The sequence below is a fragment of the Sinohyriopsis cumingii genome, chromosome 6, assembly GCF_028554795.1.
Source record: "Sinohyriopsis cumingii isolate HCF-2022 chromosome 6, ASM2855479v2, whole genome shotgun sequence".
In the NCBI taxonomy this organism is placed as follows: Eukaryota; Metazoa; Mollusca; class Bivalvia; order Unionida; family Unionidae; genus Sinohyriopsis; species Sinohyriopsis cumingii.
Genome location: NC_142966.1, coordinates 4,406,776 through 4,422,448, shown reverse-complemented (window position 1 = coordinate 4,422,448; position 15,673 = coordinate 4,406,776). Strand labels below are relative to the sequence as shown.

The following is a 15,673-nucleotide window of genomic DNA, read 5'->3' as shown; positions in this document are numbered from 1 at the left end:
CTCCACGTTTAGTCAAACATGGGGACATGTTATCTGTCCTGTCCAAAGCTTCTCCACCCCTACGAAAAAAAAATCATTCAATCAGCCTCCAAAGAGGTCATCGATACCGTGTGCGAATGTTGTTTGAACGTTTTGAAAGGCACGATCCCTTTGTCCAAACACCAGAAACAATGCTTAAGCAAACATCGTCACGTTCTTCGCCAAATGGTTCGAAAGAAAATTCCCATTCGTCAAAAGAAGATGTTAGTCCAACGTGGAGGCATTTTGCCTCTCTTGTTAGGCCCCATACTGAAAGGAGTCTTGGGTACCATGTTGGGAGGACTGGTGGGAGCAAGATAAAAAGGCCTTCGGAAGTCCCAAGATCTCAGAATCGACCCCTGACAACCCCATGGAAGGACGAAAACTAGCTTTAGTGCCTTACAAACGATGGATGGAATACCATCGGTGGCAAGAACAACGTACCCCGCATTTACCTCCCAATCCCAATTAGAGCGAGATGTCCCAGTTACAACACGAATTGCAGTCCTTAATGGATCGCCAAGATTTGTCCGAAACAGAAAAATCACAAAAGTACGGTCAACTTTTGCAACGACTGCAACTCTTTCACCAGAAAGCTTTAGACGAAACAGCTCTACCCACTCTGAAAGATTTTAAGACCTTGATGAAAAGTCCAGCACCATCACCAGTACCAGTACCAGTACCACCACTACCAGTGACCAAGACAGAAAAAGAAGAAGAAGAAGAAGGGTTTCAAACTCCACCAGAAAAAGTACGCAAGTTAACAACACCACCTACCTCCAGAATTGGATGGATTAAAAAGATGATGGCCACCCCTTCTTCATCACAAGAGAAAAAGAAAGTGAAGACAGAAGTGAAGACAGAAGTGAAACAAGAACCGATATCCCCCGCTCAGACATTATCCTCTTCAACACCTATTGCCGGTCGCACACGCAAAGCATTGCAATCCAAGAAAATACCCCAAGAGAAAAAGAGTAGCATCCTCCAAGAGTGGGTGCCTTATTAACACACCAACCAACACAAAAAAATGGAAAAAGTCTTAGCCAGCATTTACTACGATCCCTCCCATCCTGCAGGTTATGCAGGAGTTCAAAAATTGTATCCTGCTGCCAAAACTCGACTGAAAAGTCTCCGTTTACCTCAAGTGCAACGGTGGTTACAGGAACAAGCTACCTACACTTTACACAAACCCATTCGACGCAAGTTTGCCAGAAGTCGCACCCGAGTGGAAGGCATCGATCATCAATGGCAAGCCGATTTAGCCGATGTCTCTCATTTGGCCAGCTACAATCGTGGCTACAAATATTTGTTTTGTGTCATCGACGTCTTTTCCAAATTTGCCTGGGTCGTACCCTTGACTTCCAAATCGAGCAGCGAGTTAGTGCGAGCCCTGCAACGGGTGTTGAAACAAAGCGGTCGTCACCCTCTTCGATGGCAAACGGACAAAGGCACCGAATTTCTGAACCAAGCTTTCCAAAAAGAATTAAAGAAACGTGACATTCATTTTTTTACCACCGAGAATCCCGAAACCAAAGCCAGCATCGTGGAAAGTTTTCAACGCACTTTGAAAGAACGCATGTGGAAATATTTTACGCATCACCACACTCTGAAGTACATCGACATCTTACCGCACCTGGTGCAAGCGTACAACCAATCTTACCATCGAAGCATCGGACGTGCCCCGCAAGACGTGACTCCCGAGAACGAAGTGCTGGTGTTTGAGCGTCTGTTTGGTACGTCCCCGACGAGGGCTGTCCCCAAGAAAAGTGGAGAGTTGGCCGTAGGAGATTGGGTGCGCATTGGCAAAACCAAACGCACTTTCGACAAAGGTTACTTACCTAACTGGACGACCGAACTGTTTCGCGTCACTGGACGAGTGCATGGTCGTCATCCTGCCGTCTATAAATTGGAAGACATGAACTGAGAAGTGCTCAAAGGAACGTTTTATTTGCCCGAGTTACAACGTGTCACCAAAAAAGAAGACGACGTGTACGACATCGAAAGCATTCTCGAACGCAGAACCCGTAAAGTGGGCAAACGACGTGTCAAAGAAGTCAAAGTACGTTGGAAAGGATATCCACCCAGTTTTGATTCTTGGATCGACGCTTCGCAAGTCATCGACTATAAAAAGAAGTGACCATCATGCCCTTTCACACAGACGCAGCTACGTCAACCACTCCTCCTTCACCTAGTTCTTCTGTGCAAGATTTACAAAAACAACCCTTGTGGGTGTGGTGTGGAGAACGTGTGCCTAAAACGCAAATCGTCTTTTTCTGCCTAATCTTCGTGGTGTATTGTGTCATCGGTGCAGCCATTGCCAATTTGAGTTTGCAACAAGGAGACAAACAATTGTGGACCATTTTATTGAGCAGTTGCATCGGTTACCTGCTTCCCAACCCTCCCTGAAATTCTCTTCCAACGGGAACCTTGTGTCCAGTGCCAGTGCCAGTCACCACTCCAACCACAATCAGAACCCCATTTTGGGCGGAGACACGCCTCTGACATCCACTAACCCCTCGGACAGCCACAGAACTCTGGAATTATGAGTCACCAAAACCAATTTTACTTAACCTTACCCAGTGACAGTTCCATGGAGGTGTTTCCCCACAACACGTTGTGCTGTTACACGGCCAAATTACCTCAGGCCATCCCCTTAGATCACGAAGCCCATTGGGAAGTGGCTTTAGTAGAAATCATTCACCCGACCCAAGTCCTCAATATCCTTCCCAATCAAAATTTTTTTGATGTGGAAGTTCATGACGAGCAAATGCAACAGTGGATGGATAGCAATGTCAAATATGACAAGAAAACCCGTACACAAAAGTACACCACCTATCACTTGTTTATTCCCCCAGGCTATTATTTTAGTGATCAACATTTGGTCAGCACCATAGCCTCCAGGTTTAATTTCGTGTTTCTGAAAGCTTTGGAGCATGTCAACAAAAGTGTCACCATTGAGTACCACAAAGCAGCTCGTCGCTTCTCGATGAAATTTGAACGGAGTAAAATCATGTCCATTTTATTTTGTCCTGAATTGTTTGACATGTTGGGCGGAGACATGGACATGAGAATGGCCATGATGAAGAAAAACGAATTACCCATCGTTTATGACAACGAGTCTTTTAGCAAGTCATTTCGTACCCCGGTAGAACTGAATCAAGAACTGAATTTGATGTTTGTGTACACCGATGTGGTGGAGTACAACGTGGTGGGACACACCTCCGTACCGTTACTACGTGTCATTCCTTTCAAAGTGGATTCTGCCACGAACGCTGACGAGGAAGGTGGAAACACTTACCACGTCCACCGCGAATTTGTCCATCCTCACTATTTGCCGGTCAGCAAGTCGTATTTGGACACGGTGAACATTGCTATAAAAGGAGATTTGGGACAAAATATTCCATTCACCAAAGGAAAAGTCACGGTGAAACTCCATTTTCGAAAACGGTTCTCTCACGACTCTTAAGTCATGTATCCAGTGTACCGAGGGGTTGCTCGACAGCGAGGACACGGTTTAGGAGATATGTTAAAATCAGCCTTTCGTTCGGTGGCCCCGGTGTTGAAACCGATGGTGACACGCGGATTGCACGCCTTGAAAGATGCTGCACTGACGCAAGGCAAAGAATTTCTCCAAAATGTCATCATCGACAAACAAAACCCTAAAGAAGCCTTCATGAGGGCAGGCAAAAATGTCTTGCTGCAAACGGGCAAAGACATTTTAAGCCGACGAGACACACCTATAAATGCCCTGCACGCTACCGAGTCAGGCATTCAGCAAGGACAAGGCAGAAAGAGACGACGAAGAAAACACCCTTTCACCAGACTTCAAGCGAGAAAGGCCAAGAAAAGAAGAACCGTTCGAGACTTAGACGTTTTCGATTATTGAGAAAAGAGACAAAAAATTATGCACCGAGAATCTTGCGCTTGTTCCAAGACGGAACTGGACCTGTTTGCCATGCCCCCCACGATGATGACGATGCAAGAATCCCAATGGGTGGAATTTCACCCCGTCTCCTCACTGACCGATTCCGCTCCCATCGAGTTTGAAATCAAAGGACAGCCCGAAGATTACATCGATCTGAATAGCAGTTACTTGTACCTGAAAGTCAAAATTCTAGATAAGACTGGAGGTCCTATAGACGATGAAGCAGTAGCTCCCGTCAACAATTTCATGCATTCCTTGTTCAGTGGAGTGGACTTGTACTTGAATAACAAACTGGTCAGTAGCAGCATGGATACTTACCCTTATCGTGCCTACCTGGAAAATCTCTTGACGTACGGAATAGATACCAAAAACACTCATCTCAATGCCTGTGTGGTATGGGAATCTGACGAGCCTACCAAGTTTGAAATATTGGAAACTGATGAAAAGAAAGACAACAATGATGGATTTGTAGAACGAAGAAAGAGAATCACGGGAGTCGACACAAGTTTAGAACTGATGGATCGTTTGCATTTGGACATGTGGTTGCAAGAAAAGTATTTGCTGAACGGGGTGGATGTCCGCCTGAGACTGAATCGTAGCAGTACCGCTTTCCATTTATTGGCTGATAGTGACGGTTACAAAACCAAAATCCAAGAAGCCAGACTCTACGTACGCCGTGTGGAAGTGTTACCTAAAGTGGGAAACGACATCAGTCAGACGTTGAGCAGAACGACCGCCAAGTATCCCATACGACGCGTGGAAGTGAAAACCTTCACCATTCCCAAGGGACAGCGATCCATGATCGAAGATCATCTGTTCCAAGGACAGTTACCCAAACGTTTGATCGTGGTATCGTCGAGAATACAGCCTTCAACGGACCTGCCGAAAAAGATCCTTTCTACTTTCAACACTTTGGCGTGTCCAAAATCGAAGTCAGTCGCGATGGCGAAACCTTGTTTACCCGACCTTTTGAACCTAACTTTACCAAGAAGAATTACTTGAGATCGTACTTGTCCTTGTACGAAGCCACCGGACAGTTAGGAACCAATACCAGTCACGGTATTACGTACGAGGATTATGCAGGAGGCTACGCTTTGTGGGCTTTCGATTTCACTCCAGACCAAGGCAGCGACGAGGGACATTTCCACCCTATAAAATCTGGCCAGATTCGTGTGGAAATTCAGTTTAAAGACCGAGACCCTGATGAAACGGTGAACGTCATCCTGTATGCAGAATTCGATAATACCATAGAAATCAACAGTTTGAGAGAAGTCATCCTAGATTACTAGAAACCATGGAAGACTGTTATCCCTCTTTACCTAGTGGAGAAACTTTAAAGATGGAATGTGATGAGACTGTGGAAAAAGAAGAAGTGATCATGATGAAGTCGAGATGGCCAGAACAAGAAGCCCATTTAGTCTCCTGTTTTGCCAAACACTTGGTCGACAAAATGACGGAATTGATCAAGAAAAATTGTTATGGATGTCAAAACGATCATCCCAGTCAAATTCAACACGATAAATGCCTGATGCTGAGTCAAGAAGAAAAATTGGACGAGTATCTGCACGAAGCTTGGAGTCTCATCTCGGACAAAGACGTGTTGCATCAGTGGTATAAAGACTTGCGTGAACATTCTTGTCCACCATTAACCACTCAAGAGATCCATCGTATCGAAGCTCTCCTGAATCAGAGTGAGGAAACAGAACGAATAACCGTTTATTCGTCAGACATTTTCAAGCAAAAAGTCAGGATCGAATTGACGACTTATTATTACCTGTGAAGAAGATAAAAAGCACACACAAAACAATGGATACCTGGGAACTTTATTACCTTTTGAACCACAGTTCGTATACGGCTTCTTGGAATCCTGTCGTCTGTGCTAAAGATGAACTCCCTCATCGCAAACCTAAAGACCATCAAGCTTACGTGATCAACACGGACGACAGTCATCTCCCAGGAACCCACTGGGTAGCCGTCTACTTTCCTCAAGAAGGATGTGTGGAATATTTCGATTCGTACGGATTGCCCCCTTTGGAAGACGATATCATCGACTTTACGAGAAGAAATGCTCAGACTACCAGATTCAATAATGTGAAATTACAAGGCACAGATTCCTTGGTGTGTGGACAGTACTGTGTGTATTTTCTGCATCATCGCAGCCTGGGCTATTCCTTAGAACATTTAGTGACTCATTATGATCCTCGTTCTTCTTCTAGAAACGATGTGAAAGTAGATCGATGGTTTTGTGACCATTATGCTTATCTTTTGTCTCAAGCTAGGAAACGTAGTGTCCATCAATGGCCTAATGATTTCCAACAGTGGAAATCACAATTTCATTCACAACGTTGTCAGCCCTGTTTAAAGTAGATTGTCAATTGAGAAAAAAAATGTTTGTGATTTGAAAAGATTGTTTGATGTTATAGTGTTGGATTATTGTTAAAAATGTTAGAGTTGTTGTTTAGTGTTAAGTGATTTTTGAATAAAAAATGTTGTGTTTTGATAAAAATGCCTTTGTCTTTTGTTTAGCTATAAGAATGTTGGATTGATGCTCTTTCATTTCTTACTATCCCTCTCATGACACTCACTGAACGTTGCGGCTCGAAAACCGTGTGGGGATGTTTTCCTTCACGTCCGCGCTTTGACTTTAAGAACCGGGGTTGTTTCCAGTCTAACCATCCATTGTCGACTCATCCTCCTAAGAAGATGTGCTCCAAACTAGCTAAGCTCAACGAAGCCTACGTGAATTTGCATAGGGTCAGACACAGTCTGATACCGAAGCCAGAAGAAATAGAGAATGTGAGAATGTTAAAAGTCACTGAAGACCTGATAGAAGAGCTCTTCAGAGAAGAAATGAACAGGGAAAAAGAAGAATGGACAGAGAAGTACAGACTTCAGAGACAGCAGCAACAGCAACAACAACAGCAGCAGCAACCTGAAGCTGACAGAGGCTTTGTCGATTGTCGCATCGACACCAAAGAGTTCTTCTTCTCTTTCCGAAGAAGCAGACCTATCGCCAGAAAGTCTATCCTCAGAGGACATCTCATTCTTAGAAACTAAAAAAAGATTGCCATAGCAAACAAAAAAAAACAGCCCTTTTCAGGGCTACCCAATACTCTAGAAAAGAAATAACGATCCATTTGCCAATGTGTGTAGGTAGAGTAGTGTGAATATAAACACTAACTCTTTTTTGAAAAATGTGAGGGTATGTGCTTGTGTGTTTGTGTGTTTGTGTTTGTAAGTGCTCACGTAAGTTGGTGTGGATAGTAGATTAAAATAATGCTTTTTTGGTGTTTGAGGTGTAAATTTGGGGTTAGATTGGATTGCTTTGCGTATGTGGATAGTCTATAGAAGTGATTTATAAAAAATTTTAAAATAGTGATGGGTAGCATAAAAAAAGTGAGTGTTTCTTTTAGGTCCGCGCGTTGTTTTTTTTGGTCATGATCTAGGTAAGATCAATTTTATGTTTTTTAGGGGATGTTTTCCTTCACGTCCGCGCTTTCACTATAAATTGAAACTCGTTCGGCAGTCTAGCTACCCTTGTTGATTGATCAACACCAAAAATGAACACGAGACTGTCTAAACTGTTGGAACTTCATGTGCATCTGGAATATGCCAGGCGCATATTAAATGAACTGGCCGCGGAAGCCATTGTGGAAGAGGGAAGGATAAAAGAGGAGGAGGAAAGAAGAAACAAAGAAGAGGTGGAGAGAAGATATAAAGAAGAAGAGGAAAGAAGATACAAAGAGGAGGAGAGAAGATACAAAGAAGAGGAGGAGGAAAAGGAGAGAAGAAGAAAAAATTTCAGAATCCCAGAAACCGAAAATTGGGATTCTGAAGCCACATATCCTGCCTCTGCTCTCTCCCCCCAAAAGGTAAAAAGTAACTGGGGGACAAGATGTGTATGTGGCGCCAGGCCTGGAAGGTGTCACCATTAACCAGGTGTCCATGAAGTTCCAAAAAAACAGCCCTTTTCAGGGCTACCCAATATTCTAGAAAAGAAATAACGATCCATTTGCCAATGTGTGTAGGTAGAGTAGTGTGAATATAAACACTAACTCTTTTTTCATTGTGTAAGGGTATGTGTTTGTGTGTTTGTGTTTGTAAGAGCTCAGGTATGTTTGTGTGAATAGTAGATTATGGGTTTATTTATTGTTTCTTAGCGTATGTGGAGAGTATAGTTTGGGTTTTATTATATGAAATGAGAAAGTAGGGGATGTTTTCCTTCACGTCCGCGCGTTGTTGGGTCATGATCTAGGTAAGATCAATTTTATGTTTTAGGGGGATGTTTTCCTTCACGTACGCGCTTTCACTATAAGAACCCACAGTATTCGTCGTTCAAACCATTCTACAAAGAAGATGGCTTCTAACCAAATTGACAAAATGCAAACATTGCAAGACGTTTTGGACAATTTAGGAATGATGGAGCAGATGTTAATAAGACTCGTTGAAGACCACTATTCCTATAGTCCCCATCGTGTAAAGATGGAAATTAATAACTTAAGAAAGGTAAAGGATATGATAAGTGGTGTCATGAAAGAGATAAAGGAGGAGAAGGAGGATGAAGAGGAAAGGATAAGAATACGCAAATGGAACGAAAAAATTGAAAAAGAAGAAGAAAATGAGAAGAAGAAGAAAGAAGAGGAGGAAGAGAAGAAGAAAGAAGAGGAGGAAGAGAAGAAAGAAGAGGAGAAAAAAAAGAAGAGAAAGAGTGTAGGAGAGAAAATAAGAAGTTGGTTGAGAAAAAGAAGAAATTAGAAGCAGAAGAAGAAGAAGAAGAAGAAGAAGAAAAAACCAAAGGCCCTTTTCAGGGCCAGCCATATTCTCGAAAAGAGAATGACTTTTCAATTGCCTACCCCTTTTTTAAATTTAAATTTAAATTTAAATTTAAAAAATTTTTTTTTTTTTTAAAAAAAAATCCCATGTTCAATTTCCCTTGAGGCTAGAGTGGCCCAAGACTTTTTTCCATGTTCAATTCCCCTTGAGGCTAGAGTAGCCCAAGACTATTTCCCATGTTAAATTCCCCTTGAGGCTAGAGTGGCCCACGATTTTTCTCCATGTTAATTTTCCATTGAGGCTAGAGTGGCCCAGGGGTCTCTGTAATGATAATTCCCATTGAGGCTAGGGTGGCCCACTTCACTACTCCTGTAGCTACCGTTGGTGCTAATTACAGATGATATGCTGTAATACCTTCTGACAAGACTCTGTTATTGGAAGGTGCTGAGGGTAAGTTATGCACCTGTAGAAAAACATTATTGAACGTGTTACCTATTTAAATAATAATATCCTATCATGATTTGAAGGTTTGCCTTTGTCATAGTCAGCTTGCAAAAATAAGAAACTCAATTATAAATGATTGTGGGGTTACATTAAATCTTTCTCCGGAAATGTCCCCGTTCGGTTAACATTTACGGAAGTTACTTAGCTCAACGACACGGTACTGATATGGATCTGAGCCAATTTGTCACCAAAGTGGATTTGACTGAGTTTACCTGCAAGGTTGTTGCAGATCCAGTTGAGCTTGTAATTTTTGAAGATCAAAATGGTAAACTTAAAACGTCTGACGCGGAAATTCAAGATATTATTCTCAATGTAAGAAGCGTTGTCACATCTTATGGTGCGCGAGCCTGGATCATAATTGTTTATCATAAATGGATGTAAATGTACGTGGGTTCGAATGGGAATGTTAGTAAACGATAAGGGATATCTTGGTTTTGATTTTGTGTCAGTAATATCACGAATTAGCGGGCCAAGCACAGTCATTGCTTTATCAACATTGTTAGTCATCGGAGATGAAATTCAATTTCAAGCACTGAACATGTAACCTTGCAGGTACTTAAACGTCTTTGTTGTTTGTGTTTAAAATTAGGCATTACATATACGTGATAGATTATGACCGAGGTGATGAGTTTGCGGAATCTACCGACGGGGAGTTTTACCCACTTGCATCGGGTTTGCTTTAAATGTTGTTACCAAATCCTCGTATGAACTCTCATATAATTTTGTTATGGGTCAAGTAAAAATTAATCGTTTGAATCACTCTAATGTAGTAGAAGTAGTAGCTGAGCTCAACTTGGAATCATCTCAGGTGCACGTGAAAATTCTCAAGCGTTAACCTCAGCACCAGGTGAAAAAGAAAAGAAAATCTACCGGGATTGCTTCAACAATGGTCAGGCGGAATTCATTGATGTGTCCAAACCCGGTTACATTTACCAACGAATATTTTACAGCACTACCGACTCCATAAAAACAAACGAAATCTTGGCTATAAAACGTATAGACATAATCGATGTGTTTTTATATGAAACGGATGATAGAGCACGAGAACGCACACTCGCCGGATATTTAAATATTCCCCGAGAACATGTTCACTATAATTGTATGACATTGTGCCAGTAAAAAATAATAATTGGTTAAAAGTGCGTGTATGTATAGTATCTGGACGTGATGAGTCTAGACTGGGTCTAACAATCGTGCAATTGAGCTACGCGATAGCGATAGTGTTAACAATACAGATACCATGATGGACCCTCAATGATACCTAAATGAAAAAATAGTCGATGCGGAGAAACAGTTGCGAGATGAAATAGCTACAATAACCACACTGCACAAATGCAAGTGTTTGGTTGTTTTTGCTTTTTGTATTCTTGAGGCAGCAGCAAGTAATGGCCTTGGTGTGACAACACTAACCGCAGCAGCAACCTTCGTAGTTGCATCAATCGGAATTATTGTCGTGGCTATATCGATACAATTACAAAAAGTTAACTGACATTTGGGGCTAAAACAGTATTTTGGAAATATTCAGGACTCATTCAAAGACATTCGTGATTGCATCACTGTGGTACATCAGGACCTTCAAGACTAATCGAATCTGCGTTGGTTTAATTAGTTCCATTTGTTAAGTACTGGCGTCATACTTCATGTGGTAAGAGCATAACTACATGTAACAAATAAGGCTACTAGTGTTTGGATTTTCTAAAATTGCATTCTCTAAAACCTGGGAATGTTGGATGGGGAGTTTCAAACTGTTCAAGCATATTCTAAAATAAATCTATCTAAACCCATTGTGTGGGTAAGGTATTCAGTAAGGTCATAATAGGCCAAGATTAAAATTTGACGATGTGCATAATTCTTAAATTAGAAAGTTCCATTTCAAACCACTAGTAACATAGACTCCTAAAAAACAAATTTGACTAAGGTTCTCGCAAGACGTACACTCCAATAAAAATCACATACTCATTTTCTTGGACTCTTCTAGTAATCAGAAGTAAATTAATCTCTAAGGTCTGAATAGCGTAAAATTTTCTGTTTCCGTCGATACCCGTTAGAGAGATGTGGCAAAGTTATATGGTTTTCGAGCTGCATCATAAAAGTGCTTAATAAAGATTCCAGAAATTAGTTATGTATCATGTGGACTTACTGTTTTGTACGTTCAAGCCTTCATGGTTTTGCTTGATCCAGTGGGAAGCTACCGAACTCAATGTCAAGGTCATTGAAGCGTTTTTATAACTCTCCTGTTCTCTGTGTGTTAAACACGGAAGAATATTTATTTTTATGCTAGATATAGGTAAATTAATGTTTATATTCCCTTGTATGTTATATCTAAACAAACAACTGTTTTACAGTAGCGTTACCCTTTCCAGACTCGAAAAAAATAAATAAAATAACATTAATTTCATATATGGACATGGTAGGCATGACCCCCATTCCTTTATGTGTGTGTGTGTGTGTGTGTGTGTGTGTGTGTGTGTGTGTGTGTTTATATATCACGTCTTTAACCATGCATAATTCTCTCAACATACACTTAGTCTGAACGGCGAAAATAATTGTAAAACAGTGGCTAATTATAAAACGGGAATATGAATTATTTGTGTCCATGGCTTATATTTCTTCCATCTTTTGCAACAATCATATTCTACAATTGACAGATTAGGTTTACTATAGCTGAAGTGGAACAAATTGTGTTTAAATTGTTGATACTTACCAGTCACTTTATGCTGACATATTTTGATATATTACATGTAGAGGGCAAAACCCTGTTTAATAACAGCAAAACGTAGGCATGAAAGTATTCACTATCCAAAGGTGGGGGCGGGGGTGGCTGTACAAACCAGATAAAATACTACAAACATATTAATTTGTACAACACAAAAAGTATCTCACCCTGTTTCAACATCCGATATATATGGATGTCCATCTGCAAGGAAGACCGTTAACATGAATATGATCACATATTTATCTTCCGTTTGCCAAGGGAAAAACAACTCTCATTTTAGAAATATTTATTTAATAAATATTAATTTTTCACATCATACTTACAAAAGTAAGGTAATATGGGTTTAAAGAACAGCATTCCTATTGTACAACATGTACACACAGTCAAGCCACAAAATCTTCTTCCTCAGCTTTTACTGGAGCTTTCATCACATTGTCTAATTCCGCTTTTTCTCAGTTGCAAGTTGTCTTCTTTTATATCATTATTATTTCCTTACATATGAAATTATAAAATTATTTTTATGAGTCTAAAAGTGCTTTCCATTCTGTATTTATTTTAGTCCAGTGTTATTTCTTTCTCGTCAATTTTTTGAATTTTTGCGAATTTGTAAACACACACACACACGCACACGCACACACACGCACACACACACACACAGATAAACACGAACACACTCATACCTGAAAATATTACTTATATAAATTTAAATACAGTTTCTGTTTACTTTTTTATATTGTGTTTTCATTTAAAGCATGTTAGTGTCCTAATTAAAAGATCAAGCATTTATATATGGGGAGAGCTTAGCCCATCTTTGAAGTAAAAATCAGCCTCGGGAAGCTATCTCGAGCTATACAAATAGATTAAATATCAAAGACTGCTACATCGTGTCAGACGAGTCGCTCTCATAAAGATCGCTGTTCCTTAGAACGGAAGAATCCTCATCTGGAATCTGTTTGGGAGGAATCAGGAACAGGATGTTCTCTGATGATGTCGTCTCCTGATATACCCCTGCGTTCTGCTTCGCTAGCAGATTGAGTTGTACACGTGCGTACCCCGCATTCCGAGTCCTGAGGGACAGAGAAATGAGTGTTTAAGTAATACATATTACACATTCATAAATGCAAAATTCAGAATCTTTCAGCCAGATTTTTACTTCAAAAGATACAAAGGCTCGACGTTTGTATTGTTATATATCAATCTACAAGCAATGCCTGAAATGGAGTATTATAGAAGTCTAAAAATTTAATATGCAGTATTTGCATTTGATTATGGGCGAACATCGTCACGTGACTAGTTCCTTAAACAAGAGATTGATGTAGCTAGCTCAACTTGAACAATGCACTACAATAATACACTGCAACAATGCACTACAATACTACATTGCAACAATGCACTACAATAATACACTGCAACAATGCACTACAATAATACACTGCAACAATGCACTACAATAATACACTGCAACAATGCACTACAATAATACACTGCAACAATGCACTACAATAATACACTGCAACAATGCACCACAATAATACATTGCAACAATGCACCCCAATAATACACTGCAACAATTCACTTCTATAATACACTTGAACAATGCACTACAATAATACACTACAACAATGCACTACAATGATACACTGCAACAATGCCCGACCTTGAGAGTGCGATATTAGTTTGAGTAAACGAGTTCCCATTTTCCCATACCAATGCAGTAAACTTCCATTATATACACATTTTCTTACCTAAGGCTTAATGATAAAAACTTACTTTACCTTATACTACACAATAATTTTCACTGCACGACACAATACCTGAATGCTCTGTCTAATAGTACTTTCACGGAATGAAGGAGAAGAGTTTACGCATCGCAAGAAAATAATATACATTTGTGCATGGTATCTTCGTGCATTATAGAAAAGAAAACGGGTCGTGGCTTTGCTGCCATAAAAAAAAAAAACAGCTTACCTCTTGTGTCTGACGTATAGGAATCCTCCAAGACCGAGAAGCAAGACACACAGTAATACAGTGAACACGATCCCCACTTCAAGACCTGAAAGAACCAGGACTGTATCTATACGAACATGAACTGAATGTATGAATATTCGTGTAGACACTGGCTGAATTCCTTTTATAAATGAATATTCGTGTAGACACTGGCTGAATTCCTTTTATAAATGAATATTCGTGTAGACACTGGCTGAATTCCTTTTATAAATGCATATTCGTGTAGACACTGGCTGAATGCCTTTTATAAATGAATATTCGTGTAGACACTGGCTGAATTCCTTTAATAAATGAATATTCGTGTAGACACTGGCTGAATTCCATTTATTTTAGAATGGCCAGCAATAGAGCTTTTCAGCAGTGATAAATCACGAGTATTAGAGACATTTATTAACGCCTTTCATTTAATTATATGGCTCGTTAAATTAACGAATTGTTCAATTATTCTTGTAATTGGTAATATGGGTCATACTAAATTATTATAATTTTTATTATTAAACTATTGTATTTCGCTATATGTTCTAATTCCCATCTCACAGAGAAAGAGACAGAAAACTTGGGAGTATTTAGCACGATAAAGTGTCCAATGAAGGTTACCGAATATATGAAGAGCGCAAAAATATTATAAGCATGAATGTTGTGGCCTCGTTGGGATCGATCAGATTCATATAAAGTGATCAATTAACCTGGTGACATATTAAAATTATTAAACTCTACACACATTGTAAATTGCACCAAATGTCTGCAAACATATATATATATATATATATATATATATATATATATATATATATATATATATAGATAGATAGATAGATAGATAGATAGATAGATAGATAGATAGATAGATATAGAGATAGATAGATAGATAGATAGATGTTACTACATTTGAACGGGAAAATACAAACGAGTTTTTCTGAATATTACTGCACGACCTTGAGAGTGCGATATTAGTCCGAGTAAACGAGTTCCCATTTTCACATACAAATACAGTAAACTTCCATTATATACACATTTTCTTACCTAAGGCTTAATAATAAAGGAATACACTACAAGAAACAAAGTAATTGAATTTATGCTGTATTTCAAAGTAAAATACACAACGGTAGATTCATCAATACACAGTAATAAGATAAATGCGGACAAAGCACTGCCCAGCTGCACATGACAGTATATGAGTTGGTTACTAAATAGTTCCTAATACACTATACTATTTTAGGCACAGGCGCCGTGCAGTATGAAGCCGTGCAATATGAAGCCGTGAAGTATGAAACCGTGCAATATGTAGCCGTGCAGTGTGAAGCCTTGCAATATGAAGCAGTTCAGTATGAAGCCGTGCAGTATGAAGCCGTGCAATATGAAGCCGTGAAGTATGAAACCGTGCAATATGTAGCCGTGCAGTATGAAGCCGTGCAATGTGAACCCGTGCAGTATGAAGCCGTGCAGTATGAAGCCGTGCAATATGAAGCCATGCAGTATGAAGCCGTGCAGTATGAAGCCGTGCAATATGAAGCCATGCAGTATGAAGCCGTGCAGTATGAAGCCGTGCAATACCGAATATAATCGACACAAATCTGACCATGTAATGTTAACGAAGAAGAAACGTGCATTCCGTAATAGATATAATTCCAAATTGTCTAAACAGTTCGAACACTTTGAAATTCCAAAGAATGGTTGAATTAAATAAATGAATTCCCGCAAGCAAACACACGTAACTATCTTCCAAGATT

The 15,673-nt window shown here is 39.9% G+C and overlaps 1 protein-coding gene across 1 annotated transcript in view; it reads right to left on the bottom strand.

Moving 5' to 3' along the window:
• Positions 1-12,294: 12,294 nt before the first annotated feature.
• The window catches only part of LOC149796295 (uncharacterized), an 81,787-nt gene continuing 78,408 nt past the window's right edge, over positions 12,295-15,673 (bottom strand). The window contains exons 3-4 of the mRNA XM_089960201.1: positions 13,905-13,989; positions 12,295-13,003 (exon numbers count right to left, since the gene is read on the bottom strand). Of these exons, the coding sequence (XP_089816327.1) occupies positions 12,814-13,003; positions 13,905-13,989 (275 nt within the window). The 3' untranslated portion in view covers positions 12,295-12,813. The remainder of the gene's footprint in view (positions 13,004-13,904; positions 13,990-15,673) is intronic.